Source organism: Phoenix dactylifera, unplaced genomic scaffold, assembly GCF_009389715.1.
Source record: "Phoenix dactylifera cultivar Barhee BC4 unplaced genomic scaffold, palm_55x_up_171113_PBpolish2nd_filt_p 000618F, whole genome shotgun sequence".
NCBI classification, from domain to species: Eukaryota; Viridiplantae; Streptophyta; class Magnoliopsida; order Arecales; family Arecaceae; genus Phoenix; species Phoenix dactylifera.
The window spans coordinates 8,713-25,678 of NW_024068013.1; the positions used below are offsets into that span (position 1 = coordinate 8,713).

The 16,966-nt window shown below is 38.7% G+C and overlaps 1 protein-coding gene across 1 annotated transcript; it reads left to right on the forward strand.

Annotated features, from left to right (window-relative positions):
* Positions 1-1,382: 1,382 nt before the first annotated feature.
* LOC103723742 lies at positions 1,383-11,622 on the forward strand. Its single transcript, XM_008814763.4, has 4 exons — positions 1,383-1,434; positions 3,107-3,315; positions 10,918-10,978; positions 11,066-11,622. Exons 2-4 carry the CDS (start codon positions 3,119-3,121, stop codon positions 11,213-11,215), a joined length of 408 nt encoding a protein of 135 aa, XP_008812985.2. The 5' UTR covers positions 1,383-1,434; positions 3,107-3,118; the 3' UTR covers positions 11,216-11,622.
* Positions 11,623-16,966: the final 5,344 nt, after the last annotated feature.

Genomic DNA, 16,966 nt, shown 5'->3' on the forward strand with positions numbered 1-16,966 from the left:
TGTTTTCTCTATGAGTGAGAATGTTTCATAATTTTCTTCACAATGTTACTTTTTAGAATGTTTTGGTTCCAAAATTATATATTACCTGATATTCTCCTCGCATCATAGTTATTTATATAATATTTTTTCTTTTATTTATTATGGACATATATATTCATGCTTTTCAGTAAGAGAATTTCAGAAATATCCAACCCTCCCTTCAGTGGATCTGGACCTTGGCCCCTATTTATGCAACACCAACATGACCTACTACAGGAATTTTATAATGCACGATATTTTCAGTCTTGGACAAAATAGGATGGCCCAGATGGGACGTTCTAAGTCAAACACTCATTTAGTTACCATGATGGTTGTGTTTAGAATCTATTAGTTTCTTGGCTATGCTGCGGACAAAACATGGAAATATAAAGCAGATATTAAATTTCCACTTTGCAATGCACCGAAGTCGTAACCGTGTTGGAACGGAATGACGTTTTTTACGAAGAAGCTATCAAAATTTTATCTCTTGTAGAGAAAATAAATGGGAATGTTAGAAGAGGCTGAAATAGATATTTAATTACAACTTCCCAGTTGCCAATGTCATCACCTGTATTGATCCTAGATGACAAATTTGAGAAGAAACTTACCAAACTCTATCCCTTGCGGGAGCCAAATAGGGACCATCATCGCTATGGCATTTTTTACCCAATGAAAATGTTGTTGTCATTTTTCTTTTAAACTAAGATTTTGAAAAGATTTTGAGCCAATCATAGAGCGTGGGTTTGGATTGTATCTTTCACGCTAAAGGATGATTGTTCCTTTTTCACGACCTTTGGCAGTTGGATCGCATCCCACGCATCCATCATCCGTGGCCTGCAAAGATCACAAAGCAGCTATGACGGTAAATTCGTGCCAAAGAACATGAATCTTTCTTTCGAGCGAAAGAACCATCCAAATCCAGAGTGTGAGTTATTTAAGATGAGTCTTGACTAATCCTCCCCGGGATTAGAAAAAAGGGAAAATAGATTTTATCTAGGAGACCGGATGAAGCTAGTCGGTCAGCGCTATAATGGCCCCAAAGGCGGTGAAGTGAGCTCCAACTCCGCCGCCTGTCATCTAGCGGTGGAGAGCGCGGGGGGACAGGGCGAGCGATAAAAGAGTAGAAGGGGAGAGAGGCGAGCGACGAGATCGCCTCTCTCTTCTCTCACGCCTCCGGTGCCCGCTGTTCCTCTCCTTTGCCTCCTCCTCCGCCGCGGCCGAGCGGCGTCCTGCCTTTTATCAGGAGATCTAGGGTTCATCTAGATCTCCCTTTCGGAGGCTTTTGCGGGAGCTAGGGCTCCGGCGTCGCGGCGAACGGTGATCGGAGCGTGAGTTCTGGGGTCTGGGGATCTTGGAGCGTGATCTTGAGATCTGGAGGGGGTTCCGGCGAGGCAGGGCTCAGCGAGGACGTGTTAGGTAAGAGCGTGAGATTTCTTTGCATTCCTTTGTTTATCCAGGTTGCGCTGTTTTGACTGAGGGTTCCTCTGTCTATCCCGCTTTAGATTGGTGGTATTTCGCGCTAAGGTTTTCAGCGCAAAATTTTGCCTTTTTTTTTTTTAATCTAACATTCTTCTTCTTGAAACATTTTTGGTGGCGGTGGCCGGATTCAGCCTTGTCAACAGGACTGATATGACTTAGTTTTGCTTATTCCTTCACCAGTTTTAAGTTTGCTGAAGATGTTCCCTGTTTTGCGGTTTTTCTAGCCCTCTAGACAAAATATTCATTTTGCTGACATGCTTCTGCCTAATTTCTATGTGCTTGCGCTGTTTGGCACTCTGTTGGCACTGACACCCCCGAATTCCTTCAGATTTTGGAAACTTTTGGTTGTTTCTATTGTTTTTGGTGCTTATGATGATAAGATGGACGCTTTTTGCCAGTTCCAATAGACGATTTCATCACGGTGGATTCTTGTTTCTGTCGATGTTTGTTGGAAAACGAGTTAATGGTATGTTTGTTTGCAAGGAAATGAAAAGTAAAACTTTTCCATGGAAAGACGTTTTTCGGACATCTAGTAAACGTTTCATGAATTTGTCAGTTTCTGTTAAAATAAATGTGAAAAAATTTCCTTTTTCTAAAAGAAAACCAGTTTTCATGCAATTTTCCTTGCAGACGAGCATTCCTTGAATAGAATATTGCATGTCTGAGGTTATAGTTATAACTAATCTACATGGTACAGATCATTTATGTTTCCCTCTTTCTTGTTAAGTGGCTGTCATTGGCACCTGTAGTAGCCATGCTGAGAAGTCTGGCCCTCAGAAGTTAGATTAACATTTTGGTGTTTTCATTTATTGGCAGTTGTAATTAGTTAGATTTAAAGTAATTTAATTATTTCCATCTTGTCAACCATACGAATATATTTGTCATCTAAGCTTAAAACTGGGACAATCATTTATGTTCTTGCTTTTCGCACAAGATGCAATATTTTGTTTGTCATGTTAAGCTATCATACTAAATCTGATACATGTGGTTCTTCCTTGTTACAAGAATTGAATATTTCATGTTTATACATTCTGCACTAAGCATGGCTTTTCATCTTAAGGGTGTTGATTCAAGCGATTTGTACCCAACATAGCTGCAGATGAAGTTTTCTGCTCTCCCTAGGAAGTAAAAAAAATTTCATCATATGCTCCCTAACAACCGATGAGCATATCCCTTTGAGTTGCCACATTTGTTCTCTCCATGCCAACTATAGCTTAATTAACCAACTACGATTTATTACAGATTTTATTAACTTGCTGTCTAAACAAATGTAATTCTTGAAGAAGCTTCTGTGCCATCACCAGGTTGTAACTTCCTTCAAGAGCGACTCATTTTGTAGTGCTTTCCCATATAGGCAAAAGATAGTAGAATTATCTAGTAACAAGATATGTATTGGCTGTTTCTAAATTCTAATTTATCCCTCTTCATTGTGTAAATTGATGCATCCTGATTACTCTTTTCTGCTGAAGAAACTCGAACCATTCTCTTAGATACTGTTTGTATGAAAACTTGTACGATCTGTTTCCTTTCATTGATGCTCTTTATATGCTGTGCGATCATGGCTGCCAAGTTCCAACTTTTCAGAAATTAAATTTTTTCTATTGTCCAGGAAACAACTAAGATGGAGAATTGCCCTCGTAGATTCAGTGCCATTGGAAATTATTTGCCGAATCCACTCCTGATACAAAAATCAAGATTTTGTCAGGCTGGTGATTTTCCATCTCCTGGAACTGCAGTCATATGTCCTGAACCTCGTCGTGCTATTGGTGTTGCTTGTGTCATTGACAAGCTTGACAGATTCAGTTCCAAGTCAAATGGGTGAGTTACGTGAGAAATACCGTCTTCATTTTTGCTTAGTTTTTTGGCTACATATACGGTTTTTATCTTATAAAGGCAGCAGCACACGGTTCATGCGAGCAATAACAATTTCTCTCTACTTGTGCCGACCTTTTACAGTGTGCATATGAACTATTTTGTAATTTACCTGCTGTCTATGCAATATATAATTTTTCATTTGTTAGATAATAGTTTACCACTTTCATGTTTTTTTTTTTTTTGACTTTGGCTGAAGATTTCAAGAGCATTGTGCTTTTTGGCTAGCATTTGTTCATCTTTATAGGGTTTCCAACTACCATCAATTAAAGCAGTATATTTCTCTTATTCAAATCGTTAAGCTATTGTTGTCTAAAAATTGCTAGCAAACTGGCATAACTAATGCATGTTAAAGAAAAAGGATTCATATATAAAACAGAATTTAAGAAACAAAAACTTTTTAAAAATAAATTGAAGAAAAAAGTTTTAAGGTCGAAGTACAATAGAATGAAATAAGATAAATTAAAGTACCAAAAAAGTAAAAAATTAAAATAATATCAAATAGAATGAAAAACAAAACACCGTATGAAATAAACAAAATATAAATGAAATATAAGTTAAGCTGTATTAATAAATTAAAAGCAAAGTTAAATACAAATAGAAGCATATGTTATGACAAATGTAGGGTTCTAGTAATAACAATATCTCCCAATCCCTATAAAATTTGTAATGATGAGTACTAATAGGCTTTTGCCCAATTTGCCAAGAATTAGATTGGTTTGGAAACTAAATAGTGATTTCTATAAGAGTTATTAGCCATTATAGTGGAAATGGTGGGTGGCATTATTTGCTTAAATTAATATCAATGGGGGATTAAATGAGTTGAGACAGACCTCTAGCTTTGGTCAATATTCAATGATGGCAGCTCGAGCTTGTCATGAGCTAGCTAGTTAAATACAAATAGAAGCATATGTTATGACCAAATGTAGGGTTCTAGTGTATCTCCCAATCCCTATAAAATTTGTAATGATGAGTGCTAATAGGCTTTTGCCCAATTTGCCAAGAATTAGATTGGTTTGGAAACTACATAGTGATTTCTATAAGAGTTATTAGCCATTATAGTGGAAATGGTGGGTGGCATTATTTGCTTAAATTAATATTCAATGGGGGATTAAATGAGTTGAGACCGACCTCTAGCTTTGTTTAATATTCAATGATGGCACCTTGAGCTCGTCATGAGCTAGCTCGACCGTACTCTAGCGCAGCTCATTAACTCTTGAGCTAGCTCAAGTTCGTTTCATATAAGCCCAATTAAATGAAGAAAAGGAGTAAGTAGTATAGGAAAACAACTGATGATCTTGGCTGTAGGAAGCAGTGGCGAAGGGAAGGTCCTGGGGAGTGGTTCAGCCAACAGTGAAGTGAAAGGGGCGATGAAGATGAAGAAGAAGGTCTGATAGTGTGTTTAGAAGATTGAACAAGGTTGATAACAAAGTAGGTTTCGAGTACAAACTTGAGGTTGTAGAGAAGGTGAATAAACTAAAGGAACCACCTAAACTTGACCGCTCTCTGGTCAAAAGTCAGGTCTGATTGGCCTTGGATCAGGAGTGAGGAATGAGGACGTAGGGTCATCATTGGGGGAAAGTGGGTTGGGGATAACTGTTGTTCCAGAAAATGGGCATGGCGGCTGCAATGGCAGCTATAGATTGGAATTGCCATCAAATGGCCTTTGGTGGGTTGGCATCAAATGGCCTTTGGTGTGTTGGCATCAAATGGCCTTTGATGGCTAACAATGAGTGATATGGCAGGCCTGAGCCTGATGCGACAACTAGTATGGTGAGCGTCATAAGCTTGTAGGAGGCTGGATCATTTATAAGTTGTGTTTTAAAAACTTTTTATGGATTAATAATATTATGATGAAGCACCATGACTTCCTCTCCCTCCTACAGTGAATCTTTGAGCACATTGGCTTTTTAAGTAATGCATAATGTTGTGAGTTGTGACTTTATGAGAAAACAATTAATTAGTTTGACAAATTATTGGTGCAATATAAGTAAGGTTTGGTCATATTTAGTAGTACTAGTTGAATCTTAAACTAGAGGCATGAAATTTATGCAAACATTATCCATGAGATGCTTAGTGAGGTAAAGTGCTGCTATCTATTTAGTAGCCTGTCATTGAGCTCAAGTTGCCCACCACGGTGCTTGCCATCTCTTGCACCCCATGAACCGTTGAACACTATGTGGTGGCCAAATGCTTTTAAAGTGTTAGGGCTAGCAAGGTTTCTCTTCCTCCCAGTTTGCCATAGAGGTCAATCCCATCATATCTCAATATAATAGTTGAGAGAGATTTATCTTCTATAACACTCTATAATCTACTCCTATCCTTTTGGTTCATTATCCAACTTCTAAATGATGAAACAAGAGTAGTGCCCCAACCAATGATGGATTGTATTTATCAATTTACAAATGGGAGATTGCTATCTTCACCACGCCAAACACTAGATCATCATCTCTCAAGGCTTTCTTGATATATAAGGATTTATTTGGGGCTTACATACAAATAATAGTTTTAAAATATTTAATTATATAACATCTCAAACTTATTTGATGTAGTACTCTTCCTTGTTTTCAAAGTTGCATGCTAGCATGGCAGCATCATAAAATGCAAAATGCCTTACTATCTTCACTTGAGTTTCGATCGATTTCATTTCATTTGCTATCAGATTCCCTCTTTGGAGAGATTTGCCAATTTCCTTATTTTGGTGAAATGGGTTTGATTTATGAAATCCAAAATTGTTTGTAACATTACTAACTCGAGATTAGCGGAGGAACTTAGAGGCAAAAGGAAGCGACACTTGAAGCTATGGTCTCACATCCATTGTTCACCGAATTTTCTAATGATGCGTAACCACGTACCCATCCACATCCAACCAAGGAATGCTAAACTGGGTTGAATTGGCTGGTTCGGTGCATAACAAATAGGACCGATCGGGACAGGCATGGTTCGAGCTGTATATTTGGTTTGCTCCCCTCCCCAACTCAGGAGCATCGAGAGAACGTGAGAGAGTGCGCCCCCCTCCCCCGCTCCCCCGGCACTTGGAAAAATTGTGAGAGTGCGAGAGTACCCTTCACTTGCAAGCACGCACCCCCCTCGATGGTCTGCCCTTCTGCCGATAGTAGGTCCCCTCCCTCCCCCTCCTCCCTCCCTCCCTCCCTCCCTCCCTCCCTCCCTCTCTCTCTCTCTCTCTCGCATGCTCTTTGGGTTAGGGTTTGCTGAGGCAGCCCTCCCCTTCCTCCTCTTTAATCCTCTCCCTCTCTCTCTCTTGTGTGCCCTTAGCTTAAGGTTAGGGTTTGCCGAGGTGGCTCTCTCTCGCCCCCTCCCTCTCTTCCATCTCCCTCTCCGAGGAAGGGAACGAACTAGTCCTCTTTTTTTTGTGAATTTTAAATTGAAGTCGGCAAATCATATGTTGGCTTCAATTCAAAATTTAAAAATAAAAAAGTCCGAAAAGGACTGGAATGGCACGGTACGGATTTGTATCGTACTGTCTCGCTCGTCCACAAGTACGGGTCCCTGTACCAGTTTTTCAGACCTTGCATCCAACCAATGGTCATTATTGTAACTTAATCCATAGGATGATCTCATATTCATTGCCCGCTACAACACTTGAGGCATCCTTTCTGATCTTACATCTCCTCTCACCTCATTGTGTCATTTTATGCCTTACACTTGTTTTAGCTTTGTCCACTTCAATTTCCTTTTGGGCTGTCTGTAGTTGACGATGAATAAAAAAGAAACTTCCAAGATGCAACGCATCTGTGTCCATAGACTGCAATAACCAACAAAGGTATATAGTTCATCTATGCTGTCTCCAACAAATTAATTATTAACGACATTAAGTAGCTTGCTTGGTAATATTTCCATTATCCACCTCTCTTTTCTCTAAATGAGTTGCCAATCCTTTGACAACGTGTTTATCTTCGATGGACACCTTATTTTAAACAAGCATTCTTTCATATAATTCATCAAATGTACTTCTTAACTTTTATCAACATGTTCTTCCTAAGAAACTCTATCTTAGTGGAATTTTCACATTTATCCAAACTTGATTATGTGCCAGAAAGCAAATGCGAATGATGAATAAGAGACTGAAGAGATATCCTCCCTCTTGTGGATTCTATTAGTTGTGCATGTTACTTATTGTAGAATTAAAAGATCTATTATGGATTGGGAGTTGGAATTGTTGGAAGTTGAGCTCACCTTGCCTTCAAACTATTCAGAAGTCCATAAGCAAACAGTGACCATGGGTGAGACTTTGGTCCTGGGGCTTAGGGGATGCTAATTTTGGATGCACTAGAGCATGCTGAAATGTGGAGTGCTATTGGTGCGGACAAAGTTGACTAAACACATCCAAGAGTTAAGCATATGGTCACATGCTTCCTAAGTTTGACATTGGAACTGTTGGAAGTTAAGCTTACCTTGCCTTCGAACTATTCAGGAGTCCATAAGCCAACTGCTATCATGGGTGAGATTTTGGTGCTTGAGCTTAGGGGACACAAATTATGGATGCATTAGAGCATGCTGAAATGTGGGTGTGACTAGTGTGGACGAAGGTTGACTAAACATATCCAAGAGGTTAAGCATATGGTCGCATGCTCCTAAGTTTGACATTTGTTTGTGCAACTTCAGGTGGGGTAGGATGGTGGTGTTGTTGGAGGAAGGTGAAGGTGCTGCAACATAGAAACACTAAACAAGTTAGGAAGAAGGTGTCATTGTGCTTGAGAAGTGAATAAGTTACATCACGAAATAATGCTTATTTGGAAGGCATTACTATACTCGTGGTGTGAATAAGTTCCGTGGTGAAACAATGTTTGCACGGAAATGCAAGAAAACTAGAACCTACTTAACAAGGCTTATTTAATAAATTAATTTGAGAGGAGGCTATTTAATTAAATATTTCAAAATTAGTATTACTTTAATGAAAATGTTGCTATTATAAGTAGATATTGTTATTATTATAGTAGTTTTAAATTGAGCTAAATCAAGTCGAACACAAGTGAGCCTATCATAACTTGTGTTTGTTGGTTTACAATTTAAAGCAGGCTTATTGAGCTAAAATTCATGCAAAATAAGAGTTTTCTCATGATCGAGTTGCTCATTTGAAGCCTATTGTTTATTGTATGAAAAAACAAAAATTGCTTTATCACACCACTCCCATCCCTGCTCTAGTCCCTATACTCAGAGAGTGAGTCGATACATGGTCACCCATGTGATCTCATGTAAAGTACTAATCCCCAACTACCACAAGGACTGGTGCTCTTAGTGGGGAGTGGTGTTGAGAAGCTGCACTTAATAAAATATATTGTAATTTGTTAAACCACGAGAAAAGTTGAAAAAAAGGGCCAACATGCATTTTTATATTACATAATGGGCATTAAATTGTCGATGACTCGGTTTTTTTTGGGTAAATTGGGTGGTTCATACATGCCTAGTATGAATACATTTCATAAAGTCAGAAAACAAAATATCGCTCAACACGATCGGAACATCTAAAGAGTTGGTCTAAAGAACACCACCTAAGTGCTTTGCTACAAACGAGGCAACCTAGTCCGCCGCACTGTTACCTTCGTGGTAGACATGCCTGGCCAACCGATGACTAGGTTGAGTGGCAGGGATGTGTCAACGGTTTGCTGTTGTTGAACTGAGAATAGGCTGGAAGCCTAACATTCTTCTTTCCCAAATCTTGGGTGGGATTTTTGGTGTTTTAATCCATGCGAAGCCATTGTCCTGTAACCTACCAAACTGAGTGGGAGATGATTGCAGAACCTTCTCTCTCTTCTACTTGCTTTAGACATGTTCTTTTTTTCTAAAGTTTTTCAATATAAAGGTAGGTCTACCTTAAATCTGATTGCTTCAAACTAAAGGGAAGAACAAGATGAAGAGGATGACATTCCCCCTTCGCAAATATGCTGCTCTCCTGGTTTGCCTAATTGAAGGAGGATTCCTTCTATCCTAGAATTGGTAGGCCCTCTTTTACCCCTTATCCTCTTCCTCGCTCCAAATTCTCCAATCATCAACCCTCTTCTCCACCTCCAATTACTTTGGCATCTTCATCAAACAGATTTGATTGGATTTGGTTGATGGGTGAGGATGGGAGATCATGTGATTTAGATCTTTTGCCTCATATTTTTCTGTTTGTTTTTGAGGATCTGTTTGGTATCACTTTTTTCCTATGTTTATTTTAAAGTGAAAACACGAATTCAGATGCAAGAAAGATGCCCTTATTTTTATTTTTTTATTTTAAAAGTAACTTCTATAATTTATAGAAAAAATAGAAGTGAATCTTTTACTTTCATTATTTTTAAGAATAACTTTTTAAGATATGAAATCATATCAAGTCTGATTTACATATCAAGTCTGATTTATTTCTACTGTCAACGACTACTACCTTGTTGCTTCCATCCCACTTGCTTCACCAAGAAGTTCCTCCCTCTTTGCTCCCTCCTGCCTCTTCCACCCCACTGTTCTCCCAATCAACAGCGGCTTCTCTGTCAATGATAAAAACAATGGTGTCGTCAACAATAACAAAAACATTCCATGGTGGTACGAGAGACTGAGAGCACGTGAATGTCAACGGCTATGCTACCCTGCTAGCATTTGTTCGACGGATATTTGTGAGATGGATGATGCAGAATCGATACTGCAATTAATGGTGTATCTCACATATCCTCAACTTGATCGTCGGTGGCTGTATGCTTAACATCTAACATGGGAAAGTACTGTAGAGAGATTTCCTATTTTGGCTTACCGAATGTGTTTTCCTATTTTTTTTGTGAAAAATAAAAAAAATTAACAGCGACTACCAAACATGTTTCTGCTGTCAAAAATTTAGGACAAAAAAGGAAACATATTTCCTATTTTTCAATTTTTGGAAAAAAGGGAGAAGTGACAATGATGCCAAATGCAGCCTTAGTTGTTGTTCACTAACCCGATGAGCAGGTCATTACCATCTAAATTGGGTAGTTTGGGCTGTTGGACAGCTCAAGTCAAATGAGTCGGGTGGTCTTCTTTAGAATATGGTTTAGATCAACTTGACCTGCAATGTTTGATATGTGACAGGTTGATCAGGTCGACTGGGTCTCTAAACACTAAACCATTAACTTATTTGGAATTGTTTAGTAATTTTTGTTTGTGTGAACTGACAAATGCACCCTTATTATTTGGTTATTTTCTTGTGAGATATTGTTATTACCAATCTCTCATGTGGGGCTACATGGCCTAAGTGAATGAAAACCATAAAAGTGAAATATAAAAACAAATATTGGAGGATCTTGCAATCAGTTCGAAAGTGAGGTATCTGTGACAGCTAAGTATCTGTTAAATATAAGTTGGTTAATAGCTTGTTCTTCAGAGCAACCAAGCTCTTACATTAAAATTAAAAGTGGATGAACTAGTGTTCATCTTTCTTTAGCTGATAGATGAAAGCTTACAGCTGCATCATGTAGTTTAAACTGTAATACGATTTGAACTTATCACAGAGTTTATCTGTTCTATTATTAGGATGTGACTGCATGAACTTTAGTTTTAAATCCATTTCTCATTTTACTGCAGCATGTTGCCGGTGCACAAAGGGGACGATAGTCAAGAGATCTTGGATATTATACTGAGCAAGGTATTGTACCTTTCTCCAGCTAGTATATCCTCTCTACTTGTATTAGGTTACATAAAAATCTGAAGAACTTTTCTACTTCTCTATTAGGATGACTATGTAGGTGATTCAGATGCAAGCAACCAAGTGGAATTCTTCTCTGGCTCACCTCCTGCACGCACAAATAACCCTATTGTCCGTGATGCACAGTTTATTAACCAGACGGTGCCATTAACTACTTGGCACACCATCATGGAATAAGGCCTTCAGCGAAGGTGGAAAGAGGCTCCCCATCGTGTGGATCTTCATTTGGAGGGAGCCCCAAAGTGAGAATAGAAGGTTTTACCTGCTCTGCGTTCGCCTGACCTCAAAGGTCCTGAAACTGTGAGAGACTGCTATTGTAAATTTTCCCCTCACCAAGCATGGGGGGCATTAAAGCCCCCCATGCATATCTTTCTTCACCTGTTAGCTGTTCAAAGCGTTCGTCCCTAAATCTTTACGTATCAGTGGTCATTGCAGGGAGTTAATGTTCCCAGTAGGATGTACAGAAGCTTCCTCCTTTGTTGTTTTAAGCCAAATGAAACTCTTCATAGAATGTAAATATGTACAGAGAAACAAAGACTATCTTTTTTATTTTATTTTTGTACAATCCAAGCATCATTGGAGTTTTGCCGCTCTTGCTTGTCTTCCTCTGCTTTGACGTCAGTCCATTGGTCTTGATCTGGGAAGGCTTCAATCGACATGTTTGGATTGAGGTCGGTATTGATTTGCTCCATGTAAAGATTCCTCTGCTTCAGCGATTAGCATCAGAGGATCTCATGGATCATTGTATGATGCAGCTGGAAGCTGCAATACAGACAGGTCCTTTTCTGTGTCATGTTATCGTGTTTGAGTGTTGCTTGTTGAGAAAGTTTGGAAAGGTCAAGCTACAGGACAAATCAAGGAATTGGCATCAGTTAACATGAAGGCCAGTTTAGGAAGTAGATGATGATTGGATACAGTCCGGTCAAACTGGGGATAGGAGGGATCAGTGATTCCCTTGGTTTTCTAGGACTGGGTGAATTCCTACATTTTATTCCATCTCCTTTTATAAAATAGCGAAAGATTTCTTAATTAACAAAAAGTAATTATAAAGTCGAGGGCAATGTTTTCATTTCATTCAATCAAATGTATCGTGTTTATGCTACAGGCTAATCATGATATGGCACATAAATTGTTTATTCAATAAAAAAATCTATTTATCACATCTTATCAAAGATAAAGACAGCTTATTCTCAATTTGTCGATCCATTTACCAAATTAATGTATCCAAGGGATATAACTGAGCCAAGTTTGATGGATCCAAGGACTAATCAAGCTTGGGTTTGAAATTAATTTTTAGTTTGAAAGTTGAGATTAAGCTTGATTTATTTATTATTATTTTGAAATCGATTTCTAAGTTGAAACGAGATTATTTGATTAGCTTGAAAATTCTAAATCGAGCTAGAAATAAAATAAATTTAGTTTAGTTCAAGCTTGACTCAAATCCGAAATAATATCTAAGGGATTCTAAAATTAAATAAATATTGAAATTTCTTATATAGGCAGGTCTAATTCTACTCAGTTTGAAATTAATTTGGAGTTTAGATTTGCAGGTTCATGGTTTGTTCATTTTGCTTCAAACCACGCCTGGAACTACGCTGTTTTCGAGCTGAGCCTGAGCCAAGCTTGAGCTGTTCAGATCATTTAACAGCCCTAATGTGTCCCGAGTCATATGAAGGTGGAAAACTACATTTCAGGGTGCCAGTTTTAGTGGATGAGCGGCGCAAGAATGTAACATCGTTACATCACATCGTGGACTAACCAAATGAAAGGATTTCTCAATGTTGACTCGATTGAATTTGGCTTTGCCTTTGCCTTTGCGTATACCCTTTAGATGTCCGTCGAGCCCTACATTGGGCTTTCCTCGGGAACAAATTGGTCCCTGTCAACTTTTTGGTAGACTTGAGAAAAATTTTGTGGCTGTCACACAAGTGGGTTTCTGAAGGATTTGTTTTAGATGACTATAAACTATCTCCTGCTATAGATTCTTAGGTGAGAGTCATCTTACAAATATAAAACTACAACATTCTCCAAGTCTAGCCATGATAACCTAATCACCAAAGAATTTTGTGGGAGAAACTACACATGTTTCCAATAATCTGTTAACCTACATTAGCTCGGCAAGAAAATATTACCTAGGCTGTCAGTGTTAACCGGCTAGGTCCTGACCCAAAACAGATATGGTTGTGCTGGTTTTGAGTTGAAATATTAACCCGTTTCCTCAATCGTGCCCTATTCAATAATTTACTATAAATTAGGTCATGCTTGGTTTTGGTTATTTTGGCCGCCGGTGCTCATCGCCGAGCTCTTCCTCCAATCCCCCGCAGTGGCAGGAGACCATGGCTGGAGCTCCGGCCATTGGGATGCATGATTTTTGAGGTTAAAGTGGGCCGGAACCCCTGTTTTGAATGGATTTGGTGTTGCCGGCCACCAGTCGCCGTGGGCCATCAGTCGCTTGTGGCCGGCCATTGGTCCTTGACCTTGGGTGTCACCGACAAGCACCCTCTTCCTCTCTCTTCTTTCCTTGGCTAGAGAGAGACATTGTTCTCTTTCCTCTCTCATTTCTCTCTCTTTTGCACGTTCTTTCTCTTCCTCTCTCTTATTCTCTCTCTATAATATTTCTCTCTCTTGTTTCATAGCCAGACACGTTAATTGATCTAGGTTAACCATGCCATTAACAACCAAACCTAGTCCTTGATTGAACTCGAACTAAGATTCTCTCTCTATTGTTATTTTGGATTGACCCTGGTGAATAGCCCTGATACATAGTCATCGGGCAGTGCGTCAGCCCCACCTTGGCCTCTGCCAAACACTATTAGATTTGATTGCCTCGATCTTATCGAACTATTTATGCCCTAGTTCGAGCATGATTCAATGAGTTTCACTTTGATCGAACCGACCAGGATGTCAGGTACTCGCGCCTCGTCAGCCCTGTGAGGGTATTGGAATTAGGGTTCTATTCTTGAAAATAATCATGATAAATGGGTGAGCTGCACATCATCTTGCAGCAAAGTTTTTCAGAACTGCTGGTCTGCTGGCGATATGTACTAATCACCGTATACGACCTTCAGGACAAATCATGTGCCAACGTATTATGCCCATTGGCAGAGTCCTCAAAATAGCCAGGTAAAATTCATATAGTTTTAGATTCTATATTCTAGTTCTAAATCATGAGGTGTCAAAATTAATCGAATCAAATCCATAATAAGATCATATATCGTCATAAATCTTTCAAAATAACATATTGCGTAATAATATGCTATGCATCAAATTGATGTATCATGAATAATACCACTAAAATATCATGCATATAATAATTTAATAATTGTTGATAAACTTAGTAAAAGTGATATATTTACTTACCTGAATGCAATCCAACTAACAGATCCAATAAATCTTGAAAATTCTTATTAGATCTTGGTATTTAAAGATTATATTTCAATCAAAATTTATCATGATCATTTCAAGAATAGAACTCTAAATTCCCCATACCTTCACAAGGTTGATCAGGCAGGAGTGCCCGATACCCCGGTCGGTTCGATTAAAGTGAAATCATCGAATCATGCTCGAACTAGGGCATAGATCGTTCAATAAAGATCGAGACGATCAAATCTAACAGTATTTGAGGGGGCTAGGTTGGGGCTGACACGCTATCGATGATTATAAATCATGACTATTCGCTAGGGTCAATCTAAAATCACTGTGAAGAGTCTCTACTGGATTCAACTATTCTGGAGAGAGAGTAGAGAGAGAAAGTTCAGTAGAGAGAAAGCCTAGTAAGAGAGAATCTCAGTCCGAGTTTAGTTAGGGGTCTGGATTTGGTTGTCAATGGCATGGTCAACCTAGATCAATTAACATATCTAGCCCATGAATCAAGAGAGAGAAATATTATAGAGAGAGAATAAGAGAGAGAAAGTGGGGAAGAGAAAAGAAATGACAGAGGAAGAGAGAACAAGGTCTCTCTCTCGCCAAGGGAGGAAGAAGGGAGAGGAAGAGGGTGGCTGTGGGTACGCCCCGAGGTTAGGGACCTATGGCCGGCCAAACAAGCAGCTAGCAGTGGTGACTGGTGGCCGACAACACCAAACCCAATCAAAATAGGTGTTCCTTCCCTTTAGCCTCGAATCATGCATCCCAATGGTCGGAGCTTTGGTCATGGTCCCTGCCACTGCAGGGATTGGAGGAAGAGCCCTGCGACGAGCACTGGCAGATGAAATAGCTGAAACCAAGGAAGACCTAGGTGGTCTATCGAAACAGATGAAAATAGGGTGTTGCCTTCTCAGCCAAATTCCGACGATCACCTGCTGGAAACAAGCCTCCAAAGGTCGCGGAAGAGGGAGAGGAGGGTTATCCAAGGATTTTGGGTTCTTACCAAACTTTCTGGCAGAGAATGGCAGCAGTGACGGCGCGAACAGTGATTGATGCTCAGAGAGGAAAGACATCGAGATCCCAGCGAGGAGCTCCGATCGAGGTTGAACTCTGCTGGAGGGATGGGGAGATCGGGAGTAGCTTAAATCAAGCTCGGTCGGGACTGGAATCCAATCCAGAGTTAGATTCCGTCCGACCATCTTAGGAAGGAAGAAGACTTCCATCGGAAGTCTTTTTTCTCCAGCATGTGTGTAGCACGTGCCGATTTTACACACATGCCGATTTTTTATTTATTTCTTCTTTTGGTCCAAAGCGACTGGGCTGGTCAATTGGACTGGGCCTAGTTTGCTGGGTTTGCATTCTCCCCTCTAAAAAAATTTCATCCTAAAATTTTCATTTCTTGCACTTTCAAAATGTAGAGATACATAGTCTAATCTCATCCTCAAGTTCTAATAATTCTACTTATCAACACAACTTTCACTGGATCTTATCAAAATAAGATTCATTACCTCAAGCTTGATCTTTTTGTAGTGATGTTAATCAAACTTCTCTCTCATAAACGAAAATCAATGTCTAATTTGAATAAGAATGTCAAGTACTTGTCAACATAACAACGACTCTTGATTAATCGATCTATCACAAGATACATCATAAACAACTCTAATCCACCACTCCTAGTAAATATTCATCAAAGTCAATTGATAACCTCAATTTTTTTTAATAAGATAGAGGGTGATATAATTGAAGAAGTTAGGCTCAGATTAGGAGAAAGAGGTCTATACCAAAATATTCTAGATCCAAGATCAAAATGTTGATCCATAATTCTAGTCTCAAGATGCTAAGAATTTTTTAGCATGACATAAAATTGGAGAACTTAAAATAGTCAACGACATCCAAAAATCATAACATTTCATTTTGTTTATCAAGAAAATCTTACTATACAAGGAAGCAATCAAGTCTTTCATTATAAAAACTGTCAAATCAAAAAGATAAACCTTGACCAACTTAAAAAAATAATCAGGCCACTATACTTTGCTGCATACTCTGATTTAAACCACCAAAATTTGGATTTACTAATTATTTTTTTGATCAAAATACTACCTTGTATAAACTAAACAGATCCAAAATTTTAATTTTTAGGTAAATCCCAAAAAAGAACCTTGGATCTCGTTCCTAATTACCTCAAGCACATCCATCTAGATTTACCCCTCGAGTCAATCGATACATTTAACTCTATATAGGCTAGTACTATAAATCAAAATGAATTGAATCTAAGTCTCTTACAACTCAACTAGATGATTTCAAGTCAAACCTACAGTAAAAATAACTAGAAAATTTCTCAATGCTCCACCAAGTTAGAAGACCTTAATCAATAGATATGAGAAAAATTAACTCAATTATCTCTCCTAGAGTTTAATCAAGATCTTTAGCATTATCAAAATATTCTATAATAATATGCAAGCCTCAAAAATTTAAATTCTATGCAAAACTAGATTTCATCAGCAACCTCAACAACATTGGCAAAGATCTCTAATCAATCTATAAGCCCAAACCTTGAATTGAAGT